Genomic DNA, 14121 nt, shown 5'->3' on the forward strand with positions numbered 1-14121 from the left:
CCAAGCCAAGACTCAGGGCTGCCCTCTTTCCATACGGCTCAGCTCAGGTACAGATTTTCCAGATGTCCCAAACTGTAACCTAATTGTCAGCAATTGTGCCCTGGACTAAAAGTGCTCCTTCCATGGAAGAGCATGAGTTTCCATGCAGATTCTTCTATTCATAGGAGTCAAAATGTGGAGGAGAACACTTGTGAACTCTACGACTAACTCTCTATGTGACCTTGGCATGCCACCTTCATGTTTTGTAGCCTCAACCCATTTATCCATAACATGGACTACTATTAGATTATCCCAGTCTTTTCAGGTTTCATATTCCTACCTGGATGATGGGTTCATGTGTCACCAACTCCCCTTCTAGGCGTTTGTGCTTCTTCAGTAAGTTCTGAACCCCCTGCAGATCCCTCCCATAATCCTGGGATCGCACTCGTACCAACTTCTCCCTAAGACCAAGGAAAATACAAAAAGTGTAGACTTTAGACATCTGAGGTCATCCTAAAATGAAGGTTTTCTAAGAGTGTGTGTTTGGCTGGGGGTGGGGTGGGGGTAAATTCTGGAACACGGTGGTGTCATTAATCACAAAGTTAATTAGAGGCAGAGGCTTTCAGCAAAATATCTGACTGATGGTAATACAAGTTAAAATAACATACTGATCTCTACCATATGCATAGCCGTAACAGCCTTCCCATTACTTCCTTTGCCTGTCTACGTGTGTATATTCTCCATTTTGCTCAAGAACTTACAGTAATGTTTCTCTTTCAAAAAATGTGAAAATTAGAGACACACACACCTACATATATACACATACAAACATATATGCATATATGACTTTTGTCATTTTTGTCTATTAATATCAGTAACTAGGTAAAATAGGTATAAAGAGGGACATTATAGGAATCATGGCCATTGGATAGGTTCTGAGCGTAAAATGTTTGTATATCACCATGAAGCATGGTAAAAGACATCGTAGACAAGATTATATCATCTTACTATTTCTAAAAAGGTTCAAAAATATCCTACTAGTTGTCCTATGCACATTTTTTTCCTCTAATTCATTGATTACAAGTAAGAATCAGCAGGTTTGTAGAAGAGGAACATGATGAGGCAGGGTGGAAGTAGGGCAAATAATTTAATTTCTAAGATATTCCAATCACGTTTTTTATAACAAAAGTAGAATTAGCAATAATACCATACCAGGTACTATGTAACATTTTATGCCAGTGTCAAGTTCAGTGGCATATTACAATAGATACACAAGATACAGAAAGAATCACGACAAAGATCTCATCAGTCCGGTAAGTTGTAAATGCTCAGCTGTCTCATTCAGAATAAGCATTACACATTCTTTCCAAAACAAATATATACAGTTTCTTAATTTTCCTCCCAGAATGTATATGAACTGCTCCCCACTCCTTCCATGCCTGTCTCCCTCTGCCTGCGTACAGTGAAAAAATTTGGGAAAAATAAAACCAATGTTCATTTCAGGCTAAGGCAGACATGATTAAGAAATAATGTGAACTGCAAGAAGCAACTATGTATTTCATTTCAGCATCAAATAAGAACATGTTTGGTGGATTATCTATTTTCTTGGACTAGCCATGCAATGTGAGCTGGCAGTACATACTCTATCCAGAATTCCTCATTGTCTAGGTCCTGGAAGAACTGGAACAAGGCATAAGCCTCTTTCAGTTTCTCATGATGTTCAGCTGCCAATTTCTGGACATTCAGGAAGCGCTCGTTGACATTATCCCTTTTCTCCACAATCTGGTCAGTATTGAAGGTCCCGCTGGAGATCAGATCTGCAGCCAAGGTATTCAGGTCCTTGAGTGCATCCTAGAAAGCCCAAGTGTCCTCAGTGAATAGTATAGTATAGGTATTAAGTAGACCCTGGACTTTAACCACCACTAGTTCAAGTTCAAAGACTGGGTCAAATAGATCATTTTTGAAGATAATGAATTTGACCTTATGCTCTTTTAACTCAGATTGGATAAGGGCAAGACCAGAGGCAATAATGGATAGCATGGCTACATTATTCGAACTATACATTTGGCCTTCTGATGTTTTCCCCTGTATTTTCTTCCTCCTCCCCATATGGAAAATAAGACCTTGGTGAACAATGCTGTGTCTCTGCAGAACTATCTTTTCACAGTGCAGAATATGACGCAGATTGATGGATTGAAATATTCAAGAAGAAGCTACTCTATTGGTAATATTCTTAGGCTGGTCCCACCCAGAGCACAGCCTTCTTCTGTGTCTCTTTGCATTCTAAGTCTGTCGCCTAGTGATGTCACAGGGAATATCATCAAGTCCTGAAACTGAACTTAGAAAGCCTTTGACTTCTTGCCCTTTCTGTGGGTATCTGTGTTACCCAATAAAACCGATAATATAAAATGCTACAGTGTGAAATGAACACCTGTCTGAATGTTTATTACAGCTCTCAGGACACATCTATGCTTGATATTAGGATACAACTGGAATGCTCCATAGAATTTTCAGAGTGTATTTATAGTTCATCTCCACAGCATGTGTCCCCTATTTTTTTTTTTTCAGTTGTTCTGTAAAATAAAATTCTATTTTCTCTCAAAGACCAGATCAGATATTCAGCTTTGGAAGAGATTGAGTTTATATACATAGGTCATTAAAAAGTAAACAAGATCATTTTTAGGATCTACTTCTTGGAGTCTTAGAATCTATTCAATATAATTTAATGAAAATAGGTTAATGGCTTTGAAGCCCATGGACTTGACCAGATTATAATGACTGATGGATGAGAACACTAAGTTCAGTTTTGCAAGCCTATGTTCTCAAGTGGACTCCTAAGACAGGAGAGAGAAATGTCACAAACATTTCCATTCTGGCCAGAGGAGTGGGATTCCAACACTACTTAACCTTTCGGGCCAACATCTCTGTTTCCAATAGCTGATGCTTCTTTAGCAAGTTTCCTGCCGAAGCCAAGTCCCTGGCGTGATCTTTCATGGACAGCAGTGTCTCTGCCTGGGAATGGAAGGATAAACAAATAAAGCTGTCAGACGCAAGCTGTCTTTAAGGAGACCAAGATTAGCAAATACATCCTCCAACTTTTCCCAAGAAGAGTCAAGGAAATTGTTCATGCAAAAGTCTGTTTATCTGACAAGTATTTATTAAGATCCCATGCCCACACCATTTCCAGGTATAATTACCTCTGAGAGCCAGAACTCAAAGTCCCGGATGCCTGTGTTGAACCTCTGCTGGCGACTAGCTTCGTTGAGCTTCTGTCCTTTGTCAATTGTTCTCTCAAACAAGTAGTCCCAGTTTTTCTCCAACTCTTCTACTTGACCCTAGCCTCCCAAAATTGAGTGGTCATTATGGTGTCTAGGGTCCTGTGACAACTTGAAAGGATAACGTAGGGAGGCTCTGGAGTTAGGGTCTAGTCAAAATCTGCCAGTACTGGAATCTTATATATTGATATTTTAAATCAGTTATGCTGGTTTAAATTTGAGAAAGCAACGGGAGGTGTTAGAAGAAATTTTGAATAAAGGGTCATGGGCTGATTACGGAGGCTGATGCCTAAATATCAAAGCTCTTGGTAGTAGGGATAGAAAATATAAGGCAAGCATGATAACACATAGGAATTAAGTCTAAAGCTTTCTTGGAGGTCAAGGTACTGAGTATGATGGGAGTGATAAGGTCTGAGCATCACTATTTTCCTCCTCCTTTGTGCAAAAATCAAAGGGAAGACAATTAACTATGAAACATGTTTCATATCCCTACACATGAAAACATTGAAAGAGTATAAAAGATTTCTCTTCGTGTGCCTTTGTAGCCCAAAATCCATTGTGAGCAGAACCTACCTTCATGGTCTCTTCATTGCCATCACATGCCCTCCTCTCAATCAGAGTGTTCCCCAAGGTGATGACTCCTTTCACCTGTTCAGCTCGGCCATAGACCTCATTTTCAAAGGTCTTGTGCTTCAGATATTTTCTCTGAAGGGAAAGCAGAAACTAAATTACCACCTAATTTAGGAAGCAAGATGAGATAAATTCTGTTTAAAAGGAAGAGTTAACATTTCTATCATAACCAAGGTGATGATAACTTCTGAAGAACTCACTCCACATTAGACTCAGAAGTCCCTGAAGGCAGTGACAGTGCTCTGAACAGTAAGGAAGGGTTCAGTATCACAAGGTGACCATTCATCCAACAATCTTAGTATGTTGAAGTTTTCCAAGATTCTTATCTTGAACTTGCCTGAATGTTGGTGGGGTCTTTGTAAGATTCATCACAGGCTATGGGCAGCATCTCACTGATCCATTCTTCTTGGTCCTTGAGGTCATGGTAGAATTGTTTTAGGTCAGCATAGTCTCCAAGTTTCGTTCGCTCAGCAATCAGCTGTTCTTTGAGAGCTTTCCATCTGGAAGTCGGGGCTAGATCACTCTCTGTCCTCTACCCTTCCACCAAGCTTTGATGCCATATTCATGAATCTTCTTATTTGCTTACCTGCCCTTTCTCTTCTCATTATTTATATATTTATATGTCATATATATAAACATAGTTATATATTATTTATTCATATATTTCCTTATGTATTACATATTATATTATATATTATTATATATTCATATGTTATATATAACACAGTCTCATTATTTTCAGATATAAAATAAAGTGATTAAGTCAGGTAATTTCTAAGGTAACTTCCAAGTCTTTCATTTTATGAGTCTAGATCAGAACATTTCCCAAATTTTCAAGATAGTTTTAAGCATTTAGAAATGAGAACTCAGTGTTACTACCATCCTCAATGTTAACAAAGAGGCCACTTTGCTACATCTACCTATAACTCACAAAACAATTGCTTGGGCCTGACCTGTCTAGTACCCGTTGGCGCCGAGCAGAAATCTCTTCCTGGGCATAGTGGTCATCAGCTATGAGCTGCTCAGCAAAAAGTTCTAGTTCAGTGATCTTATTTTCCTAGATAAAAGAAAGAGAAAAAGCCCAGATGCACGGAAATTAGGCCCTTCATGCAATCCCAGACTCCCTCCTAGAAAAGGTCGGTGATATCTTTGTGGCTTCACAAAGGGAAACAAAACCAAGGCCAAAAGGTAAATGTCTTATGAGGAGGTGGGTTTTAACTCAACAAGAGGAGAAACAATAATGATACTGAAATGAGCTACTTCCCATCTCAGTATGGTGCTGAGTTCCCTATAGAAGAGACACTTCCCATGGCCATTGTAGAAGATGATTCCCACATTGGATGGGATGTTAGGCAGTATATAAAATAGTTTCCAATTTTAAAAGTCAAGTTTTAAAAAGCTGGATTTAAAGTAAAAAGTCCAGTGTCCCATGCTACTTGGCTAAGACTAAGCCACCATGTGCCCTGCCTACTTCAGAGTTTTCTCTAAGAATCAAATGGGAATTAAAATAAGTATAAACCACAAACATGTGTAGAATTTCTGTTATTATTACTAATAGCTATTATTGGAGTTCTTATGTGAGTTGTTATTACCTGGGCAGTGATTGCTTTGTCCAAATCATCACGTTTCTTCATCAAGGCCTCCAGACTGTCTAAGGAACCCTTATCATCTGACCTTAGGTAATTCTCACGTACCACCATCCAGCTCTCAGCCTGATCACAGTTCCCTCGGAAAAACTATGGGGAATAAAGTTGAATGTATATGATATATTCATTCCAGGTGGACAGAGGAAATTATCTCCCCAGTCTCTTGTGATATTGATATAAGGAACCCTGTAAGGTGGGCCAATATTCTTCCAAGAAACATTTATACCATAAATCTTAGATATACTGGATCTTTTACTCTTCCTTGAAAACATGTTTTATGTTCTCATATAAGCTATACTCTCATATAAGTATATATCTCTATATATCTCATATAAGCTATACTCCATCCTTGGAGTATAGGAAATACTCTCACTATTTCCCATATCCTATACATGAATACTGGCTGGTTATTTCTTTAAGACTCTGGTAAACACTATTTTTCAGGGTAAGCTGTGACACTCTCACTCCCTTCCCTTAAAAGTGTTAATCACTCCATCTGCCATAATCTCAAAACACTCATACATTTTATCAGTAATTATCTTACTGTATGAGAATGATCTGCCTACATGTCTAATTTCATTACTTTTAGGAAAGGGACACTATCTTACTAATCTTTGTGTTCCCAGGGCCCTGCACACAGTAGGTTCTCAATAAAACAAAATCAATCAAACCCTCAGTCAATCAATAAAGTATAATCACCCAATTTTATGCCCCCATGCCCTGGGACTGACCCCTATTTTGTTTGCCTTTTTTAACAGGAATAAGGAGTAAAGAACACCACAATGAACAGTCTACAGAGCAGGAAATACAATGTCAAATAATCAAGAGATGCCCTTATGCTTTCACCATGGAAGTCCAGTGAAATAAACACCTGTATTAACCACATAAAGTTGCATAGATGAAACAGAGTGCAGCTAATCCTGCCTAATGATTGGGAATTTGCAGTACCTGCAATTCAAGACACTGATCTAGCATCTTCTTCCGTTGTTTCCAAGCTTTCTCCAACTCATCTCTCTCTAGTTTGACAGCTTGAAGTTCTTCTTCAATTTTAGGGCTGGCACGGTGCCCACTGCTTATAAGATCTGTACCGAAGTCTTCTAAGGCTTGGAAGGTGGGAGCCTCGGCCTCCATTTCAGCAAGATGCTCCTGCGGCGAAAAGTGGGCAGAGACTGGTGAGGCCAGTGACATCTCACCAAAGTTGTAAAATGAGGGAAGGTCGTGAGGTCATGTGATCAGGGACTACAGCTTTTGTAACCATACCTGGTGTCGCTCTATCATGATCTCTGTGCCAGTTAAGTCCTCAGCTAGCTCCTGGGATGATACCATACCACCAATGCCACTGAGCCAATTCTGTTGGTCCCTAGAGAAAGAGAAATATTGACAAGAGAACCTTGTAACTTGCTATAGAACTGTCTGTCCTTGGGCTTTTTCTCCTCTAGAAAACATTTCCATATCAGTATTTTCTATCAGGTTTATATACTTCACAAATTTTAGACTTGTTGTTTTCACTTTATAACTTAATAATAGCATTCCCTTGTCTTTGAAATTTTCTTCACTTATTATCTCTTTTGATTCTTGCAATCATTTTGTGTAGAATTCTGGGAATTCTTTTCTTTCCATTTTGGAGAGGCAGAAGTTGGCCTAGAGAATGTAAGCAATTTGCCCATGTGCTAAAACTAAAAGCAGACATCTGGAGTAGAACCCAGACACTGGAATCCTGGACTGGTATACATTCCATTACTCCTAACAAGTCCTGTTCCTTTAAAGTACATAGATCTTGGGTTTAAAGATCTATTTTAGTATAGAATCTCAGGGAAGGCATGTCTTTCTTCTTACTTTTATTCCCAATAGAATCCAGTACATGATTCTGTCCAACACATACACACACATAGCACCCCCAACCCCTACTCCTGTGCTATTGACTAAATCAGGGCCATTTCCCACTCTTTTAGCAGTCAAGAAATTAGGCAAGGAGAGCTCAAGTCCATCTGCTCCAGATGGTGAATGTCAAATAATAATGCACTGACTTAAAAAATTATATATGATGGTCAGATTAAGCATCTCATGAAGAATGCCCTTGCTCTTGTTTGCTAATTAGGAATCAGTAGCTTTAGGGCAGAATGGTCTCTTCTTTTGTAAACTTATTTATTCACTTATTTAAACAATTAAGTTTTATTGGGTGTTTACTATGCACCAGACATTGTGAAAGAGATATATTTGTGCCTTCCAGGAGCTCACACTTTATATTGAAAGAAGAAAGAAAAAGCAAACAAAACATAGACACTAATACATGTTTTTAAAAAGTACTAAAAAGCAAGACTGTCCTAAAGAGAAAATAAGGTGTTAGAGTTGCTCTGAGGGTGGGGATATTACTTTTGAAATATTGAAGAGTAAGACTTCATAAAGAGAAAGAGGCAGCATTTAACTTGGAATCTTAATTACAGGTAGAACCTATATATACAGAGATAGATGAGCATATATATGATTTGGGGGAATGAGTATGGATGCTATTTATTTATACTGTATGAAAAACTATAGCTTTCCAGAGACCCTGAATTGGGGAAGGGTTTGCCAAGGGCAACTACAATCATTTGCCAAAGTTGCCCCCTTTTTTCTTCAAAAGTGTTGCATTGCAAACTACTACTTCCTGAACACTCAATTCTAAATGATCCTCTCAGCAGACTGATATGATGGGGCAGAATGTGAGAACTGTTCCACAGATAAAGTGCATATTTGCTAAAACGTGATAATGTCTAAAGTCTTTAGCAAGGCAGTGAAACTTCTCCAGGACTTAATTTTAACATTTCTGAGTTTATCTCTTGCTAGTTCTCCTTACCCCTGTGACATACAAAACCCAGGCTCTAGCTGTCCCCACATCATGGATATTCTGTACCTTTCTTATTCTCACACTTTTGTTTGCATAGTTCCATCTATTTGTTAGGATGTGTGTTTTGGGCTGTATTATGTTCTACCATGGTTATCTGTATTCTTCTTTGCTTCTCCAGTAGACTACTCCCCCCCCCATATCCTGTAATTCCTGCTATAGCACCCTATATATAGTATACATGCTATAGAAACTTACTTAATTGGCATAGATAATCTCACATTCCTTCAAACTGAAATATTTCAGTTTGAAGGAATTGGCTTGAAATATTGAAAATGAGAATTTTGTGCCTTACCAGAGGTACAATCTGGACCTAGAGGTACACTCCAAACCCAGCAGTGAAGAGCACCTGTACATAGACTGCTCCTAGATGCTCCACTCATGGGCCAGACTTGGAAATTGCCCACCCCACCAGGTGGAAGTCTGCCTCTGGAGCTTTACCTGGCCTGGCTGAGGAACAGGAAGAATTTTAGGTCCTCCTGTAGGGTCTCCTTACGTTCCTCCGTAAGCCCCAGCAGGTCATCCCAGGCCTGATTCAGCTCCAGTCGCTGCCTTTGCAGGTCATCGGTGGCATCTGGGTGGGACTCACTGAGCCGATCTGCTGTCTCCCCCAGTACAGCCACCTAGGAAGTCAAGAGCTCTGACAATCAGCCTGGAGCCGCACCTGAATCCTAACAAAGGAAGAGTTCCAAGCCCTGGCGGTGCTCCTTCCTCAAATAGACTTCAATGAGGTACAAGAACACCTTGCTACTTTATAAAATATTGTACATTTAAGAATAAGCCTTTGTAAAAATAAACAAATAAACAAACAAATAAATATATAAGAAGGCTATCAGGCAGGGTGATTGACTTGGCTGGTGGCAAGTGTCTAATTCTTAATGTGAAAATCTTTTCAATGTAGACATTTTCTGTGCTTCTTTTTTCTTTACATAATAATGCAAGTTCTATGATGTCTCTGATTTTTCCAGAGTGTATCTGGCAAGCTCTAGAGTTCATTTTTTGGTCAGAGTAAGATTAATCTCCTTCAGTCCCTTGCTAAGGAAACTCTGTACCATACTCAGGCATAGACCTGGCCATTTCCTATTTATCTGAGGCTGCTGATCTCCAACTAACTTTGGTAAGTTCTGGCCTATTGGAACTCACTAAAGAGGTACTTAGATAGTAGGAAGTTAATTTACAATATATTTTCCCTCAATGAAATTTGGTGCAACCACTGTGGAAAACAGTATGGAGGTTCCTCAGAAAACTAAAAATAGAATTACCCTATGATCCAGCAATCCCACCCCTGGGCATATATCCAGACAAATCTATAATTCAAAAGATACTTGCACCCCTATGTTCACAGCAGCACCATTTACAATAGCCAAGGCATGGAAACAAACTAAATGTCCATTGACAGATGAATGGATAAAGGAGATGTGGTATGTATATAAAGGAATATTACTCAGCCATAAAAAGGAATGAAATAATGCCCTTTGCAGCAACATGAATGCAGCTAGAGATTATCATACTAAGTGAAGTAAGTCAGAAAGAGAAAGACAAATACCATACGATATCATTTATATGTGGAATCTAAAATATGACACAAATGAACATATCTATGAAACAGAAACAGAATTATGGACGTAGAGAACAGACTGGTGGTTGCCAAGGGGGAGGGGGTTGGGGGAGGAATGGAATGGGAGGTTGGGGTTAGCAGATGCAAGCTTTTCTATATAGAAAGGATAAACAATAAAGTCCTACTGTATAGCACAGAGAACTATATTCAATATCCTATGATAAACCATAATAGAAAAGAATATAATAAAAGAATGTATATATATATATGTATAACTGAATTACTTTACTGCACAGCAGTAATTAACACAACATTGTAAATCAACTATAATTTTTAACAATTTAAAATGCTTTCCCTCCATGTGAATGGTTCTGGGGCATGCCCTCTTAGTGGACTTGCCTTAGGGACAAGGTAAAAGTATGAGTATGGAATAGGCTAAAAGTACAAGTATGGAGTAGGATAAAACTATAAGAATAAGAGACTCAACAATAAAACCAAAGAAAAGGACATTAATAGGTATAAATATGAAGATGAACGCGTTGGAAAAGCTTAAAAGCACGTCTCACCTTTTCCTCCAGGGGTATGAGGTCTCTCTCAAAGCCCTCGTGCTGTCGCTGAAGGGCCTGAACACTGAACAAGTCTGAGCCAGGGTCAGCAGCACTGAGGGCCTGGCACTTCTTCTCAATCTGTTCCTTGGTGTCATCTGCTTCTCTGGTACACGACAGTGAAGAGTTTAAGAATAATAGGCATACTAGAGGCAGACTAGCTGAGTTCACAAAGAAGTCATCACTACCATCATCATCATCCTTTTTAATGTGTTAGAACTTAGGTGTATTTAATCTTTACAACAACTACTTGAGGCCTAGTTACTATTACCAGTCCCATTCACATATGAGAAAACTATGGCTTAAGAGGCTAAGCAGAAAGAAAAAAAGTTAACTATTTTTTCAAGGTTATACCATTGCCAAATGGTGGAGCCTAACTTTCAACCAGGTAGCCTGATGGCAAAGCTCCATGCTTAACTGTTATGTTTCATGATTTTCCATCTTAAACCATTCTAAACAAGATCTGTCTGAATTTCAGTTTTCCCTTCTCTGAATATTCAAAAATACATTTATACACAGTAAAGGTGTTTGATTTTCATTAGGCTTGTTCATTCGTTTGCTTAATTAGTTGTGTGTGTTTCTTAGTGTAGACACAGATTTGGAAATCAAACATAAAAAATTGTTGAATCAACAGTTAGAGTCAATGTGATGTTTCTTGCCCTCTACTGTCTACTTCTAGTTCAGAAATATAATTACTTAAACCTCTTGTTTCAACTTCAATTTTCATTCACTATCATGAAAACATATAAAGACTGCTAATTATGTATGTACCAGGGCCCAAGCCTAGGTACTAGAAAATTGAAGTTGGTTGTCTGGGAGTAGCCTATGTGCCAAGTGAGGAATCTACTACTGAAGCAACTAATTTCCAATTTTCTCCAGGAAGAAGGGTTAAATTTACAGCTATGGATCTACTATACTAAATAGAATTGGCAGTTCTTGAGTGGGTTCTAGAGTAGCATTGCTTTTCAGGTAAAATTCTTACCTGTGAAACATTTGGACAGCATGGGCACTGCCCAAGAGCTGGCGCTGTTCCTCTGCCAGCCTCTGCAAGGACCCCCAGCGGGCATTCAACTCCTGAAAGAGGCAAACACAGACTTTAGCTAGGGAGCTAACTCAGACAGCTCAGTGGTGTCTAAAGACTAGATGATTGTGGCTAAAACTTCCAAAAGTATGTTGAATAAGAGTGGTGAGAGTGGGTAACTTTGTCTTATTCCTGATCTTAGTGGAAATGGTTTCACTTTTTCACCATTGAGGATGATGTTGGCTGTGGGTTTGTCATATATAGCCTTTATTATGTTGAGGAAAGTTACCTCTAAGCCTACTTTCTGCAGGGTTTTTACCATAAATGGGTGTTGAATTTTATCGAAAGCTTTCTCTGCATCTATTGAGATGATCATATGGTTTTTCTCCTTCAGTTTGTTAATATGATGTATCATGTTGATTGAATTGCATATATTAAAGAATCCTTGCATTCCTGGGATAAATTCCACTTGATCATAGTGTATGATCCTTTTAATGTGCTGTTGGATTCTGTTTGCTAGTATTTTGTTGAGGATTTTTGCATCTATGTTCATTAGTGATATGGCCTGTAGTTTTCTTTCTTTGTGACATCTTTGTCTGGTTTTGGTATCAGAGTGATGGTGGCTTCGTAGAATGAGTTTGGGAGTGTTCCTCCCTCTGGTATATTTTGGAAGAGTTTCAGAAGGATAGGTGTTAGCTCTTCTCTAAATGTTTGCTAGAATTCACCTGTGAAACCTTCTGGTCCTGGGCTTTTGTTTGTTGGAAGATTTTTAACCACAGTTTCAATGTCAGTGCTTGTGACTGGTCTGTTCATATTTTCTGCTTCTTCCTGGTTCAATCTCGGAAGGGTGTGCATTTCTAAGAATTTGTCCATTTGTTCCAGGTTGCCCATTTTATTGGCATACAGTTGCTTGTAGTAATCTCTCATGATCCTTTGTATTTCTGCAGTGTCAGCTGTGACTTCTTTTTCATTTCTAATTCTATTGATTTGAGTTTTCTTTTTTTTCTTGATAAGTCTGGCTAATGGTTTATCAATTTTGTTTATCTTAAAGAACCAGCTTTTAGTTTTATTGATCTTTGCTAGCATTTCTTTCATTTCTTTTTCATTTATTTCTCATCTGATCTTTATGATTTCTTTCCTTCTGCTAACTTTGGGGGTTTTTTTTGTTTTGTTTTTCTTTCCCTAATTGCTTTAGGTGTAAGGTTACATTGTTTATTTGAGATGTTTCTTGTTTCTTAAGGTAGGATTGTATTGCTATAAACTTCCCTCTTAGAACTGCTTTTGCGGCATCCCATAGGTTTTTGGTCATTGTGTTTTCATTGTCATTTGTTTCTAGGTATTTTCTGATATCCTCTTTAGCCACAGCAATCAGAGAAGAAAAAGAAATAAAAGGAATAAAAATTGGAAAAGAAGAAGTAAAGCTGTCACTGTTTGAAGATGACATGATACTATACATAGAGAATCCTAAAGATGCTACGAGAAAACTGCTAGAGCTAATCAATGAATTTGGCAATATATCAGGATACAAAATTAATGCACAGAAATCTCTTGCATTCCTATACACTAATGATGAAAAATCTGAAAGTGAAATTCAGAAAGCACTCCCATTTACCATTGCAACAAAAAGAATAAAATATCTAGGAATAAACCTACCTAAGGAGACAAAAAACCTGTATGCAGAAAATTATAAGACACTGATAAAAGAAATTAAAGATGATATAAACAGATGGAGAGATATACCATGTTCTTGGATTGGAAGAATCAACATTGTGAAAATGACTCTACTACCCAGAGCAATCTATAGATTCAATGCAATTCCTATCAAACTACCATTGGTATTTTTCACAGAACTAGAACAAAAAATTTCACAATTTGTATGGAAACACAACAGACCCCGAATAGCCGAAGTAATCTTGAAAAAAAAAAATGGAGATAGAGGAATCAGGCTCCCTGACTTCAGACTATACTACAAAGCTACAGTAATCAAGACAGTATGGTACTGGCACAAAAGCAGAAATAGAGATCAATGGAACAAGATAGAAAGTCCAGAGAAAAACCCATGCACATAAGGTCACCTTATCTTTGATAAAGGGGGCAAAAATATACAGTGGAGAGAATACAGCCTCTTCAATAAGTGGTGCTGGGAGAACAGGACAGGTACATGTAAAAGTATGAAATTGGAACACTCCCTAACACCATACATAAAAATAAACTCAAAATGGATTAAAGACCTAAATGTAAGGCCACACACTATCAAACTCTTAGAGGAAAACATAGGCAGAACACTCTATGACATAAATCACAGCTACATCCTTTTAGACCCATCTCCTAGAGAAATGGATATAAAGCAAAAGTAAACAAATGGGACCTAATGAAACTTAAAAACTTTTGCACAGCAAAGGAAATCATAAACAAGACAAAAAGACAACCCTCAGAATGGGAGAAAATATTTACAAATGAAGGAACTGACAAAGGATTAATCTCCAAAATTTACAAGTAGCTCATGCAGCTCAATATCGAAAA

At 38.2% G+C, this 14121-nt stretch overlaps 1 protein-coding gene across 4 annotated transcripts in view; it reads right to left on the minus strand.

Moving 5' to 3' along the window:
• The window catches only part of SPTA1 (spectrin alpha, erythrocytic 1), a 67601-nt gene that overhangs the window by 17613 nt on the left and 35867 nt on the right, over window positions 1-14121 (minus strand). For all 4 annotated transcript variants that reach the window (XM_032652996.1, XM_032653005.1, XM_032652979.1 and 1 more), the window contains 13 exons: window positions 11560-11651; window positions 10539-10683; window positions 8856-9037; window positions 6791-6890; window positions 6479-6676; window positions 5477-5620; window positions 4838-4941; window positions 4222-4384; window positions 3828-3959; window positions 3177-3314; window positions 2887-2991; window positions 1622-1830; window positions 320-440 (listed from right to left, as the gene is read on the minus strand). In XM_032652996.1, coding sequence (XP_032508887.1) covers window positions 320-440; window positions 1622-1830; window positions 2887-2991; window positions 3177-3314; window positions 3828-3959; window positions 4222-4384; window positions 4838-4941; window positions 5477-5620; window positions 6479-6676; window positions 6791-6890; window positions 8856-9037; window positions 10539-10683; window positions 11560-11651 — 1833 coding nt within the window. The remainder of the gene's footprint in view (window positions 1-319; window positions 441-1621; window positions 1831-2886; window positions 2992-3176; window positions 3315-3827; window positions 3960-4221; window positions 4385-4837; window positions 4942-5476; window positions 5621-6478; window positions 6677-6790; window positions 6891-8855; window positions 9038-10538; window positions 10684-11559; window positions 11652-14121) is intronic.

The sequence above is a fragment of the Phocoena sinus genome, chromosome 1 (assembly GCF_008692025.1).
Source record: "Phocoena sinus isolate mPhoSin1 chromosome 1, mPhoSin1.pri, whole genome shotgun sequence".
NCBI lineage: Eukaryota > Metazoa > Chordata > Mammalia > Artiodactyla > Phocoenidae > Phocoena > Phocoena sinus.